We start from the raw sequence: 23,950 nt of genomic DNA, 5'->3' as shown, positions 1-23,950 counted from the left end.
TATACTTAAAACATTTATAAAATTGCATGCATATAACGAGTATAGTCTAGAATAAAAAGGTGAAGTACATGTAAGGTTATAAAGTCAGTAACAAATTAGTAAATAGTTGCACCAGATGATAATTGGTCAGCCTACATTATGTCATCAAGTTAAATTAAAACTGAGAAACATTACATGAATATGATGATAGAAATAGAAAAATAAATACTTTAAAACTACAAGACTACAAATTGCATATGAAATAATGTCAAAATTGGAAGATTTATATCTAAAACAAAAGGCAAGTTTAATTGTATAGCAAAATTCTCTACATGGACAATTAAAAGTGCTTTTCATGAATAAGATAATAAAATAGAAGAAAAATAAAAGCAGAATGATAGCAAATAAAGATAAAAAAAATGTATTTATGTATATAATGATGAAGATATCTATAGAAAGAGACTGAGAGCAAGCATTATGTGGAAAATCACAATAATCACAATTTCAAGAATATTAGCTTACATTAAAAAGATAAATATTAAACCTATTATTTCTTTGGGGTGCTATCACTTTCTCAGGGGTAGCTATAGCACCCCGCTGCTTCCCAATGGTGCCGCTACTATCTTCAAAGCATTAATTTTAGCTCTACTCAGAAAAAAATATGTATATTAAATTAAAATAATAATAAGATAAACCCTGATCTGCCAGGGCTGTGAATGATTTCAGGCTTAACATGAAGGGGATTTGTATCCACTTAAATCAAAATATATAATGACACACGGGGGAAAATTGACAAACTGCTTCTCATTTTGTTTTTTAGAGGGATAACGATATGTCTTATGCATGACTGATTGGTTTCCAGTCATTGTTTCTCCCGCTTGTTTATGACTTTTTTTTTTATTTTTTTCCTAAATCTTTACCAGGGGTTGAGCCTAGTAAAGACTGCTGTCATGCCTGCAAAGAAACATCTATAATAACGATAACCCCACCTATTAGATTCCTCTGAAGAATGTATTGTTTCACTTTGTGCTGTTGGTATATTTTCATTGTTGCTCGAACCTTTTGCTGGGACCTCAATTTGTTGATGTGATAGGACATCTGGCCTCAGAAGTCTTTATCAGATGTTTTTGTTCAAAGCGATGACTCTCTGCGGCGCTGAATTTATCGACTTCACAATGAAAACAGAGTCAGAATGTGACAAGATGATTACAGGTAATGGCTGCCTTTTCATGTGGAACGGTGGATCTTTTTGTTGTTGAATAAAGTGCTGTTTTTTTTTTTTTTGCAACTTGCAGCATATGAGTAAGTGAAGCTGTTGTAGCAGACAAATGGCTCTGATCGCTGAATGTCTGTGTTTATCCATTCTTTTTTTGTGGCAGAACTTAAGGAGATACTGGGAGTGTGCAGCAGATCTGTTTTTGGTGTGGAGCCATCCCAGATGTCCTTTCTGTTCTTCCTCATGTACGCCACTGCAGCTGGAGGGCTCCAGGCGCTTCTTGAGACCAGTCCTGGTTGTGCTCAAGAGTTCAAGATAAAGGTATATCCCTCATATCCTCCCCCTGATACTCTGCTTCAATTTTGAACACTGGTGATGGCAGTGAATATTTCCTCGCTTGAGTTAAACTAAGCCCCTTCATCGCAGTTTGCCTGACTCATGCCATGTCTCGGGAACACACAGCTTTTCTTTGGCCCTTAAACATTGATTTAGAGTATCTTAGCACTCGTGGCTCTGAGTTTGTGGATTTTGCTACTTTTACCTATCCTTCCTCAACATGAGACTTTTGCTTCCTCTCTTATCTGTGTTTGCACTTCTCCACGTGCGATCCTTCTCTCCCCTAGCAGTGCTAAAGTGTAGAAATTGGCTGAAACCAGTGAGAACTAATGGATTAACAAGGTCATTCAGAAAATGGCTCCAAGGTTTTTTTTCTTCAAACCGTCATAAAAGGCTTTCTACTTTGAGTTCCGCTTTATTCACTCAAAGAAACATTCTTATGATTTAATTCCAGATATCCCCTGAACAAATGACTATAAACATGGAAACACCCTGACATGCAGTAAGAGTTATACTGTAAATACTATCAGGAGCAGATATAGCAACACTGGTCCCACAGCAGAAAATACAGCTACTGCTTAAAGTATTTGATCAATTTTTCTTCTTTCTATTTATTTTCTGATATGGATTTGTGTATCTGAACTATTAACCCCTAAGCTCCAGAGGGTTTTTGGTGCAATTTCCACCTGAACTTGCATATCTGGATAAGTCAAGTGTAGCTCCAAAGTTATAAAGTGGGAATGTAAATAATATATTTTTGCATGATACAGTCTTTAAGAATAGATTTCCAGTGGAACCATTATTGTGTCATGATTTCTAATTTATGATTGATCAAACAGAGGAAAAAAATCAAGATTTCTCAGCCATGCCTGATTAATTAATTCATTTTTAATAAACACTGCAAAAATCTGTAGAAAAAAATAAAAAATATTTAACCTCCAGACTCTATGGATCTCCAACTTAGAATAGAAAAGCCCTATGTTTTCCCACAACTGGGAAATTGTGGTGTTATAGCACCATTACATCAAAAGTGGTCACACAAATGTGGACCTTCAAAAGTGTATAAAACTATAGGAATAAGTGTCAGAGTTAAAAAAATAAATACATAAAATAATTTTTTTCACAAATATAAATACCGTGCATCTGGAGAATAAATAATCAATATGCATCTGGGGACATTTTTACCGTTGTTGATTTGTAAAAATCGCAGCAACACCAGCGATGTGCAAAAATGACAACAGCATGTTATATAAGTGACCAAGACACCATGCAAAAAAATAAGCATTAATGTAACAACTTATTGAGGTTGTTGGGAACAGTGATGGTTATAGAGTCTTACAGCTGCTTGGAGGAAGGATCTGTGATAATGCTCCTTGGTGTATTTAGGGTGCAGATTATAACTGCAGAAAATTTGGACTCAATCAGTTTTAGCTTATTTGTTTCTCAAAGATTTTAGATGACAGTGTTGCAGGTGGACTTATGTTTTAGTACAGATATTCCGAATGTATTCATAATTGTTGCCAAATGTGTTTTACATCATAAAAAGTAATTGGGTCGATTGCAAATGTTGATTTCCGTGGTATGGCTACATCTGCACATAACAAAGTGTTTTTTTTTCATAAGATTTCATAAGATTTGTCAATAAAATTAGGACATAAATGAGTTACATTTTGTCACTTTGTCTCAAGCAATCAATTACGAAAAAACCTCAGTAAAAGTAATTCATAAATAAAATAACAAGTATTTAAAAAAAAAAAATCAGACACGTAGCTTCACAAAAATGTGTGAATATATGGGTATTGAATCGGCAACTGGATAAATTATTACCTGTAGCTCTCCAAAAACATTGAAATAACACAAAACAAAGCTTTTGTAAAACTGAAACTGTATTGAAAACATGTAAATGATACTGTGCAGCAGATCAGGACATGATTGATTGTTTAAGCACCTTGATTGGTGCCCAGCCCTCATGGGTGTATTAGACAATGTTACATAATATACAATACAATAGCCACCTGAAAAAATATTAAAACACAATGACATGATAAGAGACCATGGACATTTTGCGTTTTCTGAGCGAATAGTCCATGGTATGAGATGCAAAGTACTTTGCTGCAGATACCATGACTTGAACATGTAGCCAGAGAAAAAAAGCATCCTTTCTAAACAGCCAGCAAAGAATCTCTGCGTCATCCTTCCAAAATAAATTGTAACTATACAGTAGTAGTTTCCCATTTGTGGTGACTGTGCTCCCTACTTCTGTATATGCCTGAAAAACTTAGGATAGGGTGCATGTGTGATGGGTCGTAGTTAGGCCACATTTTTCATGACTTCTCCCAACTCATCTTGGAACTAGCTAAATTAATCTTTACTCTAAGAGCTTAAGTTTTTTGTATCTGTCATCCTTGGTCACTTACTGTATTATTGGGTATAAATGCCTGAAATCATCGGTTCAAACATTACACCTTTAAAGTTGGCTTGATTCTTTGCTGTCCTGTGCTTGCATTTTTTGTTTCATACTTTTTAAAATGGGCTTCCTTGACTCTTAACTGCAGCTGCATGCTACAAGGCTGAATAAGCCCATGACTGTAAAGGCTCAAAAACTGAACTTTACCCTTTAAATTCTACAGAAAGGACATATTGAAATGGTTCTAACCATTGGTAACATGTAAGCAATTCCTTCCCTTCCTTGGTTCAGGGAAGGGTATTGATATACAGCAGGTCAAGTCTGACTGAAGTGTCATATTTGTTTCTCCACAGGGAGGCACCCAACAACTTTCCGAATGTCTGGCACAGCAGGTTGGCCTGAAGAACGTCCGGCTGGGCTCTGCCGTGACGGCCATATGGCAGGTAGAGTACAGTAACGTCTCACTCTGGGACTGATGAGGCGTGACACTGAGATAACAGCTTCCTCACTGGGGAAACGGGCTGTCTCATGTGAAGGCTTTTTCTTTTGAGCATGAATTTTCAGTTCAGCCGCAGCTGAGACCAAAGCTTTCATTGGAAACCATCAATATTAGATTCTTTCCTGCAGGCCATGCTGGATATTAATATATTTATTTTGTCACAAAACTTAAAGTATTACATATTTAACCAGTTATGGAGTATATGAATGGAAATAGATTATGTACTCTATCTGTAAATGATGCCTGTCACTCAAAGGACGCCATAAAACGCAAGAAACATTTGCAACATTCTTTCATGGTGAAATTTAGTCATGGAGTCATAGAAAAACAAAATAAAAGTAAACACCAGCTCTTTTCATTGGGTTTCAATGAAAAATCATTGTAAAAGAACTCTGTTTTCATCATTTTGTTGATGCTGAAGCATTCCTTCTATCCATTGTGTTATCCCTGTGCCAAGAAGGCAAGACATTAGCGATGACCTTAAAGGAAAAGAAAAATGCTTTTCACGCTAGAAAGGAATTTAAGGTCATTTCCAAACAGCTTTCTAACAAGCAGAAACCTTTTTTGAGGAGCATTGGATGTGCATGCATATGTATTTCAAGGCCAGGTTGTGCTGTAGATGAAAAAAAAAAAAGTTCCCTGAATTTTATTTTCAAAAGATATAAAAGCAGGAACTGGATCTTAAACTCTGCCAGCGTCATTTCAAATAAACAAAAGAAGGGGAAACATCTCTTCTTTCACAACAGGAAATGGCAATATGGAGTTCCTGGAGAAAAGCTTATGGGACAGATTAGACCAAAGTGGAGATGGATTTGCTTGACCCTGTCTCATAACTGCAAAGCACAGTGATATAATGGTGATTATTTAGGTTTGGGGTTTTTTCGCCATAAGACCTGGGTGCCTTAATGGCATTAAATTGACCCTTAACATCTCTATCTATCAAGGTGTTCTAAAGCCACATGAAATTAGTCTATTTTTCAAACGGCTCTAACAGGACAATCTCAAACACAGCAGCCATTCACAACATAATGGCTGCAAAGCATCAAGGTGTTGCACCAGCTCAGTCTAGATCTTTTATTGGGATTTTAAAAGAGCAGAGCAGAAAGTAATTCCTTCAAGCCTAAATCTTTGTGTTTACATATATTTTCTTAAAAACCCTTAATCTGTTTTCATTTGAGAATGGACTACAGCTTGATTGAATATATGGAAAAAAAAAATCCCAAAATGTTTAGGTGTAAAATGCTTAATAGAAATATATTAAGACTTTTTTTTTTTAAAACCAAAAGGTTTGTACGATTTTTTTTTTTTAAATAAACAGTTTATCTTGTATAAAGACAGCAGTTCTTTTGCCTTTTAACACTAAAAGCACAGGACTGAAACATGAAAAAAACATTTCAACATGTGTTGTTCGTGTCCTCTCATGTCCAAGGTGACTGGAAGCATTTTAGTGTACAGTGCAGCATGAACTGGGTAAGAGGCAGGGCAGAACCTTGACATTTTTCCCGTCTATCAAACGGTTTATGACAGAGAAACACATTCACACTGACACTCAGCCATGAGCATTTTAGAGCTTCCACTTCACATCGGCTGAAGCAGGACAGCGACAAAAGCCCTCCCAGCTGGGGAGGTTGTGTTTACACCCAGGATGGTCTTGTTGAAAACAATGTAGAACAATGGAATGATGCATTTGAAGCTGATTCAACAGAGCAGTGTCATAAAAATAGTCCTTCTCAATCCATATATTGGAAAATAGAAATGATCTATAAAGGTTTCATCTCCATAGAGATGCTTTACTGACTTTAATATGAAGGGGAAACCTTGGAATCTTCCTAGGAGGAAGATTCAGGCCATTTTCTAATGAAAATAATTTTCAGTCCCTATTGTTATTGGCTCTCTGTCTCAGAACTTAACTTGGCACACAAATATGCATCTACCATCTGTAGATGTATTTCCATTCACAATCAAATTGTGCAGATTGCAATTAGAACAATATATTTGCTTCATGGAAACATTTTGAAATGGCAAATTTTGAAAAAAAAAAAAAAACATTCAAGGTTTTCCTCCATAGCAAAATGTGTGTATTTGAAAAACTGCAATTAAATAATTTTCATTTTTTTGTTTGTTTACATGTCATATGGCAAATGGCCTGTGGTTGTGTATCACCATTTCAAGTCAAGGGAATCCAAAGCATTTTAAATAACATTGAATTATTCACCCATTCACACTGTAATGGTGGCAAGTAACTTTTGGCAAAGCTGTCCTGGGTTGAGGGTTGGAATTAGAGCTGCAACAAAAGATTCTTTTTCAAATCGATTAATCTGTTAATTATTTTCTCAAAATAATTGATCGATAACAGGATAGCAAAAGGTTCCTTAAACAAGACTTTTGCGAAATTAAACCAGGTGAAACTAAAACTTTTCCATTTGAGTAATCCTGCATAGAGCATATCGACAGACAAAAAAGATTTTTATCTTTAATTCAAAATGTTTATTTTTTATTTATATTTATACAATTTTTTTTACAATGTTGGTATATTTGCTGCTGTTGCTCTGTCAGCTAAAGGTACCTTTTAGAATCTCCACACTCCAGTTAAAGATTAACCATGTCGGGTTCATAAAATGTAGGTTTTTTGAAAAAGAAAGAACTGAAATATACAATTTATGGATACAATTTCTGCAGAAAGGAGAGACAGTTGAACCCCAGACTCAAACACACTGTCTCCCACTGGACCTCCTCCGCAGAGCACTTTATTAACAGAACATGACACATGGTTACAAACAGAGTATTGTTCTGACAGAACAACTCATCAGTTCATGAAGACAGAATGCTCCATCAGAATGACAAGGCAGGATGGTCTCCTGACTGAATCATGAGACAGGAGTGGAGCATCCCCTTGCAAAAATGTTTTATAAGCACACATTAATTTTAACTAAATTACTAAATTAGTTGACGATTATTTCAATAATCGATTAATCATGATGAAGCCGATTAATTGTTTCAGCCCTAGTTGGAATGAGATAACAGTACCTACAGGGAAGTTTATTACAAATGAAAGGAGCTCAGATCTGCCCTGGTGACAGAGGACCTGCATGGGGTCCTCTCTTTGCTAAAAAAGGTGAAAATCCATCCAAAAAACTCTTTTTAATAAACCCTTTGATATTTATATATATGTCTTACCTCAGAAGAATTTACTCCTCTAAACAAATAACTTGTGCAGTAACAGTAGCAGACTGCCATGCTTTTTCTTTTCTCCCATACATGTGCAAAACATTGGTGTCGTTTTAACTTATTGCCAGAGGGGGCAAACTTCTGCAAAAACAATTGAACTTATGTCATATGTTTAATGGAAATACAGAGATTGCAAATTATTTATTTTTTTCCCTGAAATAATTAAATATAATCGATGTTTGAGGTGCATTCGTAAACATGGATAGTGAAACATTTATTGACTTTCAGGGCTAAGGTTTTGCTGTACAAAACTGATATTCAGCTCCTAATTTTTGGACCTTTGGTGTGCAGCTTCCCTCCTTTATCTCCACCCATTTCTTGCCTTGCTTGCTGTGGGTAAAGGTCAGTAGTACAATAAAACCATTCAAAGAGATTATTTAACAAGCAGACTTAAAAAGAAGCTTTGAAAGAAAGCTTGTTTTGAAGTTCTAAACTAAACCAAGATTTTGTTTTTCCGACCAAAGCAACCAATCTGGCACACCAAGAATCTGTTAATATTTTTATTTTTTTTTTTGTAGCTACTAGAAATGAAGAGTAGCTGTAGCTGTGATTCACAGCATGTGATTCATTCAGAAAGTCCTGGGAGCTCGGTTTAGTCATTTATTTTGCATTTGTGTGTGGAGAATAAACAAGAAGTAAACCAGCAGGAGTTTTGCAGGACATGCTGTCTACCAGCCTGACTGAGGAGGATGGATGCTAATTTGGATTATTTGCATAACATAATAACATGGATAGCAATCAGTTTGAGAAATTAGTTTTATTATGAATAACTTATTAAGCTGATAACACAAATATTTCAGTGTCGACATATTCCTATTTGCCAGGTCTTTACCTAAATATGTGAAGTTCTGTAGAGTTTAGTGACAAAAAACAACCCAACTAATGTTTTCAGGGCAGTTGGATGGAGTATGACAGTTGGTCCAAATCAAGCCAATGCAGTTGAGATCAACTGATGCCGTTTGTTGAACACAAAGACATGGCTTGTGGCAGTTTCCTTTTTTCCTTCTTGGTCATCTGACAGTTTTCACTGACACTATGAAGGGAAACATGGAGATCTCATGCTGTTGACTTTGTGCAACTTTGGGCTATGTCCATATGGAGTTTGATCTAAATACGCAATCAGCCAGAATCAAGTTAGATGCAATTTGTTTATTCTCTCACAATTGACATGTTCTTTTACTAATTCTGATCTTAAAAGTAGTGAAATCTACGAGTGGTGAACAAAGTAGTCAACCCTGGTATGTGAGTAAAAGTACTGATACTAATAGTCAAATCTTACTCAGCTACAAATAAGTTACTCACTTTTGAAAATACTAATGGATACTTAACTACTTTTAAAAGTACTTTTGCATGTACTTTTGAATACTTATTGCAGAAGGCAATAAGTATTCAAAAGTGCATGCATTTAAGAGTAGTTAAGTATTAAAAAAATAACGGTACATTTCTGTATTATTTTCAGAGTAATTTTAAAGAACTTTGTAAATTTCAGAAACCACCTGATGCATTGATGCTTAGAACCACCTGCTACAAATTCTACACCACCTGCAGCATAAAAATGCCACCAAAAATAAAGACAGATAATTTGATTATTATTTCTTATTTAAAAACAAACTAAAAAGAAAACTTTTTTGATTCTCCTCACACTTTCTCTATGTAATATAGGTTTAAGGTTGAATATATTACCACAAAGTACAACTCTGCTTTAAAAAGTCATCCTACTGAACAACTTGGCCACATGGTAACAAATCACAGCTTATTAAAATGTTTAAACTACCAATAATATCTGCCCGGAGTTCTTCAGAATTGTGGAACGTCATGCCAATCTCTGAACGGCGGTGTCCAAATTCAGTCCTAAGCGCTGCGATGATGCATGTTGAAATTGCATTTCAAGAAACAAAAATAGTAACAGTTTATCACAAAACTAAGCTGAGAAAGAACAAACAAGTAACTAGCAGCTTCCTCGAAATATAGTAGACTAAAAGTTATAAGTATTCCCCCCAAAATTACTCAAGTATTGTAAAGATACTCAAAAAAGTACTTACAGTAACCAAGTAAATGTACTTTGCTACTTTCCACCGCTGCATCTACGCCTCATTAACATCTGAGAAGCCTGTCTGAATCTGTGTCTCAAGGCTGGCTCAACTGTTCTCAGTAATATGATAAAAAAGGTGGATTATGTCACAGAATGTCAAGAATCCAGAAGAAAATGTGCGAAAATTTAAAAATTATCTGGGAGAAAGATCTTAATACAGAAATTGACGAAGCTGTGTGGGAAAATATTATTTCAAATGTGGGAGGGGCTAGAAGGGATGCAAGAAATAAATGTATTCCCTACAAAATTGTACATAGGTATTATTTTACACCAAGTTAGCTATGCAGAATAGGTTTAATAAAGAATAACAAATGTTGGAAGTATAATAAAAAGGTTTGTACATTTATCCATGCACTATGAAATTACCCCTTGATAATGCCCTTTTGGAAGGCAGTTTTGAAAAAATTTGAGGACTGGCTCAGTCAACCTTTACCAGAGTCTGCACAATTCTGCCTCTTAGGAGATAAGTCATCGATGCCAGAGGGTATTCCAAAAGAGCTAAAGGTAGACTAATGACAGTTTTTCTGATAACGGCTAGAATTATAATGCGTAAATGGAAGAGCCCACATAGACCGGAATTTAAGGCATGGCTTCAACTTATGTCAGAGACAGCAGGTTTTGAAGTCATGATTTCAAAGGTGCAGAAAGAGCCGAGTAAAGCTAGCCAAGCATGGGTGCATTTTGATCACAGTGTTATAAATTGGGTGTGTTGTATACTCTGTGTATGTGTATGTACATTCATATGTTTTTGAATAGAAAATTGAGTGCCGTCATGTTGTGTGTTGCTGCCGATGTGTATTTACATGTTTTTGTTTTTTGAAAGTCATTTGTCTGTAATTGTATTATCATAACGGCAAAGTAAAAAAAAAATGTAATGACAAAAAAAGGGAAATTATGAAGATAATGAAAAAAGTTTCAAATCAAGTGTAAAAAAACACGTTTTCTGTCACCACTGCTGAATCCAGAAGACAACTTAAGATACGATTAATCTCACTAGTAAACTTACTGGCAGATGCATTTTTTAATTATTTTATTTTCCATTTATTCAATTTAAGGTACTTTTTTTTTTTTTTTTACCTCAAAGCTGTGTCCCTGTTTACATTTGATAGAAAGATACATTTTCTTTACCTTCGGTGATGATGATACGAGGCCCTTGGGATGATTTACTGCTGTAGAGTATGTTGGTCTTCGACCATGCTGAGCAGTCACTTCACTATGAGGCATCGAAAGACGGTTAAAAAGCTGCATCAATTGTCACTTCTACTGTAGCTTTTCCATAGTTCTGCTGTACTGTCAGCAGATACTGTAGTGCACCTCTTTAAATCTGCTGATCACACCCAGTGCTAGAGTTTTATTTAAGGTTATAAAGGACAATAAAAACAGTATTAGGACAGGCACTTGGTTTATATTACCTTATTTTATCAGGGTCAAATCGTTTTTGGTCTTTTTTTTTTTTATATGGGCAGATATTGTGACTGTGCCCCTTTAAGCAGTAAAGTCTTGAGCAGTAGTCTAAGTGTTTACTAGCTCCTGGACAACTCTTTTAAATATTTTTTAGATCCTGTGCTAAAGATCTTAAGAACAACAGCATGTTTTGGGTAAATGTTAAACGTTTCTCAATCTGGAATTCAGCTCCAGTCAAACTTAATTGTACATTCATAACTGATAATATATTTTTTACGTATTTTTTTGTGTTCTGTACTAATGCAATAAAAACGATTTAATTTGGGGTGATTACACAATTTATATACATTTTAAGGTTTGCTGTTTAATGTTTAATGGGGGAGTGTTGCACAATGGCAGCCCACTGCTCCCCAAAGGGATGGGTTAAATGTAGAGGTACATTTCTCCAATGTGAGATCAATAAAGTTCAATTATTATTATTATTATTGTTACCATTATTGCTGTATAAAAGATATGGACCAGCCAGTGAAATATTAGAACTTGAGGTGACTTCTTGTCGGTCTAAACCATTTGGAGAGAGAATCATCTTGAGCCTCTAGCAAACACACCATGTCAAAAGTGAAGTTTGTAAAGAGGACCATAATGGCATTGTCTGTCTCCCAGCAAATAGTAATTGCAGACTTCATATAACTGAAGGGAGGATGAATGGAGAAATGTACCAGAGCATTTTTTAAAATAAAAATCTGAGCATTGATTTTCAAACAAAACAACAATCCAACAGTGTTAAACAATTTCAGAGAAAGTAAAGCTGCTAGAATCCCCCGATTTATTTATGTAACAAAACTAAAACATAAATAAAAAATGCCTCCTATAGCTTGAAGGTTTATAGATGGTTTGTGTGGAAAAGTTATTCAAAATCATAGAAGCATTTAGTATTTAGCTAGTCTCTAAATACATATGTTCTTTTTTTTTCTTTTTAGTAAAATCCCTTTTCATGAATTGATCATGTATGATCAGTACCTAACACCAATGGACCAATAAACTTCAAGTAACAGCACATCATCTTTGTGTGAATTTCCTTTCCTGTCTTCTTGTGAGCAACATCCAATGTGAATTTCAGGTCAAAATATGTGTTAGAAATGGATTTACTGAGACAATGTATACAAGCCCTCAGCTAGGGAGGAAAACCAGGCTTTATGTAGCCTTGGATGTATCAAGGAGTCATTGTTTATTTCTCATAGCACGTCTCTTGTTAGCTTCTTTGCAACACTAAACCAGATTGATTTTACTGTTAATCTTACTAAATATAAAGTTTTTCTTTTGCACAGGACTCCGAGTGGGCCAGGGTCATGACGACCAACGACACCTTCTTGTGCAGGGCTGTTATCGTCACTTGCCCCCCTCATTTGGCAGGTCAGTGTGTGTCTCCCACATTTCTCTCTACTCGTTAACTGAAATTCTCACTGATGCAGAAGGCAAATATCCCACTTTCTCATGAGGTCTGTTAAATGTGGCTGACCGTGCATCCATGCATTTATATCAACAAATTTCCCCAATCTTTTACTGGCTCTGGGGTGCAGGAGTCACTTTGGCTTAAGTACATTCAGACGGAGGTCAGGTTCCGGGCTCAGGATTTGCTTTGATTAGATTTTTTTAAACCAGTGCAAGAGTTGAGGTCCAAACTTTTAACTGGAGGGGCAAAGTGACATTTGCTATGGTTGGATGTGGGAAGCTGAGAGTGGTAAACACGTCACTGTCAGCCTCCCAGCAATCGACATACCAAGTGGAGAAACATTTGGACACCTGCAGGGGTGTCACATTTGGAGTAAACCATGATGCCCAACTTTAAAAAACATTTAATTTTAATTCCTAAAGGTTAGAACTGATGCATTTTAATGTACCAGTACCTCCCTATTCATTAAAATAGCACAATCTTTTTCTATTAAGCTTAGACTTTAAATTTAGTATAACTCCATTATAAATTCCATTTACAGATTTTTTTTACAATGGATGTTTTTGTAAAATCTGTAGATTATAGCTATAGAAAGCCAAACTGCTTCTTGAATTCAATCAAATATTAGATGCAACTGTCCTTGACCCATACAAATGTTAAGCCATTAAACAGCTTTTCAAATGATGTCTCTTATAGCCCTAATATATATATATATATATATATATATATATATATATATATATATATATATATATATATTTCCAAAATTAATGTTGGCAAATATGTTATCAGGTCCCAAGTCCTAATAGCTGAGTACCAGGAAACCCATTTAGACTTTTTGACAAGGTATATGAAAATGCTCATTAGGTTTTAATATCCAAAAAAAGAAAATGAGAGACACCAAATATGAAGATGAAAAAAAAAAATCTGATTTTTAAAGTAACCTCGCCTTCTTTACATTGTAACTTGCATCCAACTTGCTCCAGAGCTGTACTTAAGTGCAAATATTTTTGAAAATCTTTGCACTACAATGTGTGCTCTGAGGACCTGCTGCAAGCCCAGGGGAGCTGAGGACTCAGTATGGCCTCTACTGTATTAAACAGCTGTACACTGGCAGTTACATTGACACAGTAATTTGCTAGCCACGATTATAGTTTTGCAGGGAAAAAAGACAAAGGTTTTGGGGATGAGGCCGACAACCCGCAGCTGTACCAGTTTGAGCTTCTGGTCCAGAGACTCTGTGCAGCTGCTCCCTGCTCCCACATACAGTGGTTCTGGTCTGGACTATCAATAAATATCCAAATCAAACACCACATGTCTAGCTTTCATATCTTGAAAAGCACTGACACACAATTAATACCATACTATTATTTATTACATTTTTTTTTTCTTCCCCCAAATTATGCTATGTTTAGAGCACACAACAAGCAATTATATCAAACTCGGATTCAAGTCTGCAACTCTAAATTGATCTGGCCTAAGGTTGGGAACTCTGAGTTTTAAATTTCACAACAGCTGCTATGAATGAGTTCAATCAACTCTAAGTAGGTCCACTCATACATTGAGTTGAACATGTGCGTAATGAGTATCAAAATTATCAATGGAACTGAAACCTGAAATTTTAATGAATGAAATAATTAATGGACATCTAGAAAGTTTAGTCTAGATATGATGAATGTTAGTTTGTTTGAAGTGGTCATTTTGACAAAGACAAAATGTATTTTTTTTTTTTTTTAGGTATCTGGAATACATATTCAGTTTAACTAATGCATATCCTGTTGTGACTACGATAACATTAGGGGTTTATTGCTTGAATGTTTGTGGATCACTGTATTTATTTGGGGTGAAATCATCCAGCAGCAGGTGAGCATAAAATCTAAAAACATTGTTCTAATAGATATAACCTGTTCATCATCTCATGGGGTTCCTCTTCCTGTTAATTCTGTCTTTCATTACACAGTAAATACTAAGTAGTTATTAGAGGTTATCAGTCTCATAGAAATGCTTTAGATTGTGCCAGGATGCTCAGTAGGTTGTTTTTTCCGAGTGAATCCTAATCCTAACCTTAACGTAATTCTTTTTCCTCCCATTTATTCATTAATCTATTTATGTGTAAATTAAAAATAATTTCAGTAGTTCTTTATGTACTGTAAAAATAATAAAAAAATGATGCACATGTTGCCCATATTAAACAAAAAACAAATCATCTCATATCCTGTCAACTCAGTTATAGAATCCTCTCCCTATAAATATTTAATTCTCTATGCATTAATGCCAATTATTCTTTAATAAGATCTTCATCAAACAGACATGCCATGTTTGTTTTTAAAACCTAATGTGTCTAAGGACCTAGTAAAATATTTTTTATTGTATGCATAAAACTATGACAAAGACATCCTGAATAAATAGAGAAATAAAACAACGTGATTAGCTGTAAGGAGAGCGGAGACAGAGGACTTTCTGAGTTTACTGAACCAGGTTAGCTCTGGGAAGAATGTTACTATGGCAACAGAAACGGAGGTTGAGTAAACTCTCATTTCAGGTTTAGAAAAAGAGTTTTTCAGGTAACCTGCTTCGTGAAATGAACCCCAGGATTTCAATTAATTTACCATATATAGAGAAAATAATTCCTGAGACATGTGGACAGCTCTATAAAGGTGCATTCAGGCCAACACAGTGTCCTTTATTAGAATTTATTTATATAATTTTTACAAATGAGAATTTTAACTGTGCAAGCCTGCACCAATGAAGCATTACCTTTTTTTTTTTTTTTTTACGTGGGTGGAGTGTCAGCTTCACGCAGCTGAAGCTCCTCCAATTTGATGACGTGGTATTAACACTGCATCTGAAATGCAGAAGGGTGAATTACCCCCGGTGCTCGCAGAGAACACCACGCTCGGTCTGAATTAACCTTAGCACATCTATTTAATTGAAGTTAATCTGCAAAATAAAAGTACTTGGGGTTACGTTTTGCTTGACTGCCAGAGCAGAGCCACAAGCTGAAGACCTACAGCTCATGCAACGTTGTATTGATGTAATAATTCATGCAAAACAGGCCGTTACAAAGAACTGAGTGCAGCTATGTTATATTAAATAGGATTTCTAATGGGAGCAGAAAAATTATCATGTAAATATTCTAATTTATTAAGATGTTCTCATAAAGCACTGCTTTTTGTGTGTTTTTTGTGTCTGTTTTTGTCAGGAAACTTTTTAATAAACTCCTTATCTAATTAAATTAGAACTGAAAGGTCAATTTAGCACTTTCAGTTTTTTAAAGCAAAAAGATGACTTTGCCCTTTATGTTTTGATGCACTCATCACAATTTTTAAAAGCTGAATTTATTCAAAGTTTAAATGTCATCTTAAGGCACTTAAAATGAAAAAGTCAATTCAAACCATGCCACACAGACAGACTCAAATTCTTCTAAAGACACATAAATTGATCATAAAAAAAGAGAGAGAGAAAACATTTGATTTGCAGGGCTCAAAGTTTAAAGGCAAAACATTTCATTTCTTTTTAATTTGCCAAAGTAAAATTTCCCTATTTGTATAAAAGCATAATTTTTTTAATAAAATGTTGTATTGTACCATTATTTTAAAAATGTCTTTTTAAAATAATACTTGTTCTTTTACATTTTAACTAAACCTCCTTAACTGGGAAAGTAACAATCTGATTTTCAAACTGGCAACCTTTGATTGCTCTCCAAAAAAAAGAAAACATCCTGCTTGACTACTATTATTGAAGTAAAATACAGAAGTAGTTTGACTATTACTGCATTTCTTTAGCACAAATATTTATCGTTGAAATTGAATATTACAACACAACCCTGCCTCTCTATTACAGTAAAAGTCAACTTCAAATGCCTTTTTTTCCCACTTTTTTGAACAAAGTTAGCAAAATCCTCACCACAGAACTAATAATGGACAAGAAGGTAATGTCAAAAATTAAAACTACTTAGTCATTAGTCTTAAGGTATGTTTATTTTGCGTTGCTTTGGGCAGTTAAGGCAATTTCCTAATTAAATAAGAGTTCTACTTTTATTGCCATTTTATATACACAGTTTATACAAACAAAATTAAATTTTGTGCACCTTTTAGACAGTAAAAATAAAATGATTTACATTTAAAATTGGAAAAAAATAAACCTAATTTTTTCTGTTTCCAGTACATAATATGCAATTATCTTATTTTAAAATGTTAAAAATTTCCAATCCATTGGCAGATCATCTTATATACCTGCTTAAATTATGGAAGAAAAAAAAAACATTCATTTTATGGCAGTATTTTTCTCAAACCTGCTCTTTTTTTACATTAGATGTCTCTCTGTTGCAGCACATCTGATTCAAATTATTGTATGACCGCCTCAGCAACCATCAAGTGCTGCAGAAGGATGTTACATAATTTTACACAAGTTAGGTGTTTGGCAGCGAGGAGAAATCCAAAACGTGATAGTTGAGGACTAGAGTTGAGAATCACAGTTTTATAGTTTTTGCTTATTTTTAGATCAGTTTTTGTTCTGTAGGGCAGTCAGGTTTAAGTTTTTTAGTCAAGTTGCTGAAACATTTTTCTGTCTAAAGCACAGGTGTCAAACTGGTTCCAGAAAGGGTCGTGTGGCTGCAGGTTTTCTTTCCAACCAAGCAATAGCACACCAGACTCAATTCATATCATCAAGACATCATGTTCAGTTTCGACTCCCTTGATGAGATGACTGGAGTCTGGTGTGCTATTGCTTGGTTGGAAAGAAAACCTGCATCCACACGGCCCTTTCTGGAACCAGTTTGACACCCCTGGTCTAAAGCATCTCAGCAGATTCTGACTGAAACTGGGCTTGCATGGAGTGGCGGCCTAGTTTCTGGGGATGCTGCAACCTAGTGGTTAGGGCATTGCACTTGGAATCCTGAGGTTCTGAGTTCAAGCACCACTCCCACAGACTGCTACTCTAGGTCCCTGTGCAAAGAACCTTAACCCCACACTGCTCCCCGGGCGCCACACTAAGGCAGCCCACTGCTCCCCAAGGAGATGGGTTAAATAAAGAGAGTGAATTTCATTGCTCTGCACTTATGACAGTGTAATGACAATAATATGCTGGAAAAAAGTTGAGCTCTAAGCTGTAATTTAAGTCTTTAGGATGAAATGGACCACAAACTCTGGACAGACGTCCAGAAGAGAGACTAGAATAACAACCGATAAAAGGTCAGAGTGGATCATATATAGGAGGACATAACTGTAAGTTGTGGCAGTAGTCCAGACCTTGTGTCTGTTATGGCTGAACAGAATTCTAGGCCAGATGTAGCTAAAAAGAAAAGCTGGCACCTAAAATAAAGTTAAAAGCTGAAATAACAGAAAGACAAGAAACTGGAAAATAGTTTAATACCAAAATGTAGCAGATGAAGGAAAAGTGGTCATTGTGTACAGCAGCTTAGGGCTTCATATCTACAGAGATGGCTCAGGATAACCTTAGCCATTCTATAAGCTTTATCAATGCAAGGCCTTGCTTGTGTAACATTAAAATTCAAACAACTCTCTATGAGGAATAACTCTGCTTTTGTTTTGTTGAACTGAAGTCTCCTATTGGAACCTCTAATCAGCCTTGGACCAAAATGATAGTGATTTGATTATAGCTGGAATGTTTCATATCTCACTTTCATTCTGTGCAATATTATTTGTCTAAATTTTGCCTGCTCATCTTTTGCTTCCTCCTACCTGCGACATTGAAGTTGAAGTCACCTTGACATTAAAAATAACGATTAAATTCAAAAATGCGCTGTGAGGAGCAGGGCGTTTGTGTAAGAAAGCACAGGTGTATTCTTAGCTGTGTTATTCTTGTCACATACTTCATTGTTTACGAGTTAAACATAATCTAAATGGCAGACTGGTAATAATGGCTAAGGTTCTGCAAAGAAATAATGCAGAGATAATCAGCTGGCAAGGGGTGCAATTACCAGAAACAACAAGAAACAACAAACGAAACTCAGGTGGATATATGCAATACTGCCATTTGGACTGCAAGAATCTTTGCAACTCAAATGGTTACTGTTTTACAGACACATATCTATTTATTTGAAAGATGTAAATGAAGGATATTTTTCAGTTGATTGCTTGGTGCTGCTCATAGGTATACCGACTGAACAGTAACAGGTTATATTCTATATTACCATAAAAAAAAAGTAATAATTTAACTTTTAAGTTTAAGATAAAGTTTAAAGAAAAAAAAAAGACAGGTGCAGTGTTAGAGGGTTGCTATTAAGCAAACCAATCAGAAGCACGGAAAAACACTATTTCATCTAAAAGTATTATAAAAATCGTCACCACAGGACATAGCTTTATAACGTTTATGCAGAGAAATGTGTAATGCGCACACCAGACAGCCTAATGCAGGCAATTCAGTCAACTCCACGGCTATTGATACATACATCTGTTTCATATCTTTTATATAAAAGAAGGATTTAAAACAGATATCCTTACAGGCAGCTCCCTGCACAGCAGAAAATGTCTTACAGCATGCATTTATAAACCACCGTGTGCGAAATCCTGCCGCTACTCGGATTAATTTGTTGTTTACAAAATGTTTTTAATCAAAAAAATCTAACATTTTTGATTGCATCTGAGTGAGTTCCTGAACAAATAAGATTTCCTAATTTACATTAAATATGGTATCAGACCTTTGCTGCCTTCTTTGGTCTTTATTATTTAAAAAAAGCTGTTAGATATACTTCAAACACCTGTTACATTTAGTCAGATTGTGATGATTTTAAAGTTTTATTGCATTTTATGTTTTTTTTAATATATATACTTTGGTGTAAATAATTTAACGTTGCTGCTTCTTTTAATCTTGATGTAAATGTAACGCCTTGTTTGCACCTTGCACTTTGTGCTTTTTTACGTCCTGACCAAGGCAGTATTGTAAAAGAGATCTCAAATCTCCTTTGGTTTCTTTCCTGGTAAAGGAAAGATTAAACAAATTAAATAAATAAATTGTAAAAGAAAAAAAACAAGAAAAGAATGTCAGAAAACACATCTTTTGATATGTTCCCAGTTGCAGCTTTGTATCACTTAAAATCTTGCAAGGCAAAAAAAAAAATCAAGCTGAGGATGTTTTGACCTTTCCACTTTGCATCATTGTGGATAAATTAATAAGAATATCAGATAATCCAGCGTTTTGCATTCCAGCATACCTGCTTTATTTTCTTTGGTTTTGCTTTAAGGTGAAATAGTTTTCTCGGTGTTTAACCAGGGTTCCTTCAGGTTTTCAAAATCTATCTTTAGAAAAGGTTTTTTTTTTTTATTTTTCCCTTTCAGTTCTGTCCTCATACCTGACCATGACAGCAAATTGTACAAGAGGTGGTTGAATGTGAACAAGTACCTCTGGTAGATGAATGGTAACTAAACGTTATGTGTTTAAAAAGAGTTCATTTTAGGACTTAAACAGGAGCAAAGATGTTATCCTTTACTTGATAACTTTTGTTTTGCTTTCGTTTTATGAATCACCTCATTTAACCTAAAATATTTTGTATCTTTTAAATTGTTACCATGATTCTGAAACCAATACATGAAGCATCTAGAGACTGGAGAGAAAACATTTTTTTAAATTGTTACATCAAAAATGAATCCCTATTTCTGAACTTTTTCATTCCGCAACTAGGGATGTGAGTTATCCATTTTTGAGTTGATCTAAAGTTAAGAAGTCAAATTAATTGATAACTAATTAATAAGTGGCCATTTTCTGAGAGTTTTCTCTTGTATGAAAAGGGTTTTTGCATAAAATGAAAGCCACCGTCCCAACTGATGTCCCCCATGGATAAAGGCCTATGGGTTCTCTAAAAGTTATCATTTAAAGTATACTTACCCCCAAAACCAAATATTGTTTAAAACAAAAACTGTCATATTTATTTTAAATCCTGCGTACACATATCAGCAAGATTTTTTCCCTTTATATATCACATATTCAGTTCTATATTATGTCCTCTATACACCTTCATTTAACAATAAATGGTAGAATGTGTGTTTAAATACGCCAATTTTATCGTATTGTGTACAATGGCCTCTTGGGAAAAAAGCCCAACAGAACAGAATCGGTGCTGATGAATGCGGCTCTGCAAATAACTGATGGACTGAAATAAGTTGGAGCTCTACTGAATCCTTTGTGTGACATACAGTGCTTTGCAAAAGTATTCCCCCCCTTTGAACTTTTGCCACATTTCTGGCTCCAAACATAAAGATCCAAAATTGTATTTCACTGTGAAGAATTAACAACAAGTGGGATTCAATCATGAAGTGGAACAAAATGTATTGAATATATAAAAAAAAAAAAAGAAAAACTGGGTGTGCAAAATTATTCAACCCCCTTGAGGTAATACTTTTTAACAATAACATTTTAACACCACTTTTGCTGCAATTACAGCTGCAAGTCGCATAGGCTCTATATGTGTACTGTATTTCAGTTTTGCACATTGAAAGACTGATATTTTTGCCCATTCTTACTGCAAAACAGTATGTTTCCACATATTTTCGATTGGATTCGGGACAGGATTTTGACTTGGACAGTCTAACACATATATATGTTTATTTGTGAACCATTCAGTTGTAAATTTTGCTTTGTTTTGTATCATTGTCTTGTTGGAAGATAAATCTCTGTCTCAGTCTCGGGACTTTTGCAGACTCCAATAGGTTTTCTTCCAGAACGATCCCGTAGTTGGCTCCATCCATCTTCCCATCAATTTTCACCATCTTCCCTTTTCCTGCTGAAGAAAAACAGCCCCAAATCACCATGCAAACACCACCATGTTTAACAGTGTGTTCAGGGTGATGAGCTGTTGTGCTTTTACGTCAAACATAACGTTTTGCATTCTTAATGGAAAATTTTATTTTGGTTTCATCTGATCAGAGAACCTTGTTCCAAACGTTTGCTGTGTCTCCCAGGTGGCTTGTGTTAAACTTTAAACAACTTTTTTTTTATGATTATCTTTAAGAAAATGTTTCTTCCTTAAAATCCAGGATTGATTGTTGTTCTATGAACAGAGTCTCCCACCTCAGCTGTAGATCTCTGCAGTTCTTCCAGAGCGATCATGGGCCTCTTGGCTGCATCTCTGATCAGTCTTCTTTGTTTGAGCTGAAAGTTTAGATTTGCAGTACTCTAATACTCCCTCCATTTCAGTATTATGGCTTGCACAGCGCTCCTTGGCATGTTGAAATCTTAGGAAATCTCTTTGTATTCAAATCTGGCTTTAAACTTCTCCACAACAGTATCTGGAACCTGCCTGGAGTGTTCCTTGTTCTGCATGATGCCTTCTATAATTTAAACAGACCTCTGAGACAATCACAGAGCAGGTACGTTTATATGGAGACTTGATTACACACAAGTTTATTCTATTTATCATCGTCAGGGATTTAGGTCAACATTGGATTATTCAGAGATCCTCACTGAACTTCTGGAGAGAATTTGCTGCACCAAAACTAAAGAGATCGATTAATTTTGCACGCCCCAATCTTTAGTTTAGTATTTGTTAATACAGTTTAAAATATCCAATACATTTTTGTTCCACTTCATGATTTTTTCCAACTTCTTGTTGATTATTCACTAAGAATTAAAATGCTATACCTTTATATTTAAAGCATGAAATGTGACTAAAGGTTGAGAAAGTCAATGGGGCTGAGTACTTTCCCATAGCACAGTAATTTCTGACATGTCAAACAGTAAAATAACTTTTTAAAAAGCGAATCTTATTCCTGTCTTGAATGTCACATGCATCCCCATGGAGTTGTGGTCATTGTTGTAATTCCTCTGCTCAGGATGGGGGCTGTGGGTCAGGGTCGTGATTCTGAGGAGGAGGGCGCAGGAAGGGAGGTGGAAGCCATGACTTGAGTGTGACCTGTATGTAAACGTGCCTCCTCTGTGCTATAAGGTTTTAGAAAGGAGGTTTAAGCTAGAAGGGAAATATGAATGCAAGAACACTTTGTTGAGATGTGCAGACTTTGGAGGAGTGCAGTATTTAGGATTTAAGTTGCCCTAAATGCATATTTTATTGATTAGAAAGCTCCTTCTGTAACGTTATGGCTCACCATAAACAACACTGTAGTTTTTATTGGTTATGATGAAGAGGATCATAATTAGATTATTATATGAAGTTTAAGACCTGTTTTGTGCATATGCCACTTTTATAGACAACCCCAGTCACTGCACTGACAATTGCTGCAATTGAAGAGAGCATTTTCCCTCCTAGAAGTAAAAGAGGGTTTCTTTGGCCCATGCCTAAGAAAGTTCACTCCTTTTCTTGCAAATTCAAGTAACGTAAAACATCCCCTGTTCTTCCTTCACATATATTGATCCTGGTGGGTATAGAAGATAGATGTATTGTGGTTAAGAACCAATGTCAGACAAAGCGTAGATACTTGTCAAGTCTTCATCATCTCATAGCTATTTTATTGTACGCATTATTTCCCACAAGTGAACTCAGAGTTAATAGAACTTCAATATTTACTTTTCTTTTAATTTAAGGTGTTGTGGTTAATGTCAATGTCAAATTTATTTATATAGCACTTTAAAAACAGGTATAAAACTGCACCAAAGTGCTTTACAGGAAAGAAAACACCAATTAACAAAACAGAATGTGAAACACTGCTTCAATTAAAAGCAGAAGAATAAAAATACGTTTTAAGAAGCGATTTAAAATGATCCAGGCTGTGGGCGGATTTAATTTGAAGAGGTAAATGGTTCCACAGAATTGGAGCAACAACAGAGAAGGTCCGATCTCCTTTCCTCTTTAGTGGAGTCCGAGGAACTGTCAGTAATAGTTGATTATTTGAGCGTAGACTTCTCGACACTGACTGGAATTTTAAAAGGTCTCTAAGATAAGTAGGAGATAATCCATTGAAGACTTTATAAGTTAATAAGAGAATCTTAAAATCTATTTGGCAAAAGACAGGCAGCCAATGTAAAGAGGCCAGTATAGGCCTTATATGGTCACACTTCCTGGTTCCAGTAAGAAGCCGAGCCGCTGCGTTCTGGATCAATTAAAGTCGCTGCATCTGTGATTTATCCATGCCTCTATATAAGGAATTGCATTAATCCAACCGGGATGTAATGAAAGGAATGGTTGTCATATATGTTAAAGTCATGCAACTGTTTTTCAAGTTTATCACTTGCAAATGTTTTTTTTTTTTTTACCACCATCATGAAAGCTTTTTAAATGTATAAATTGAGATATTTTTGTTGAATAATTTGCTACACCCATTAATGGATATAGTTTGGATGACCGAAAAGGAAAGAGATCCGTTGTCAAAAAAAAAAAAAGCTGAAAAGAAGCTGGGGACCAACTGCTGGTTGCTTGTTGTTGTTTC

The 23,950-nt window shown here is 35.3% G+C and overlaps 1 protein-coding gene across 1 annotated transcript in view; it reads left to right on the top strand.

Annotated features, from left to right (window-relative positions):
* LOC107102244 (probable flavin-containing monoamine oxidase A) overlaps positions 1–23,950 on the top strand; it is a 94,164-nt gene that overhangs the window by 16,339 nt on the left and 53,875 nt on the right. The window contains exons 5-7 of the mRNA XM_015401461.1: positions 1,359–1,516; positions 4,292–4,381; positions 12,490–12,574. Coding sequence (XP_015256947.1) covers positions 1,359–1,516; positions 4,292–4,381; positions 12,490–12,574 — 333 coding nt within the window. The remainder of the gene's footprint in view (positions 1–1,358; positions 1,517–4,291; positions 4,382–12,489; positions 12,575–23,950) is intronic.

This window comes from Cyprinodon variegatus, unplaced genomic scaffold (assembly GCF_000732505.1).
Source record: "Cyprinodon variegatus isolate N-32 unplaced genomic scaffold, C_variegatus-1.0 Scaffold32, whole genome shotgun sequence".
Classification (NCBI taxonomy): Eukaryota; Metazoa; Chordata; class Actinopteri; order Cyprinodontiformes; family Cyprinodontidae; genus Cyprinodon; species Cyprinodon variegatus.
This window is presented reverse-complemented; position numbering and strand designations above follow the sequence as displayed.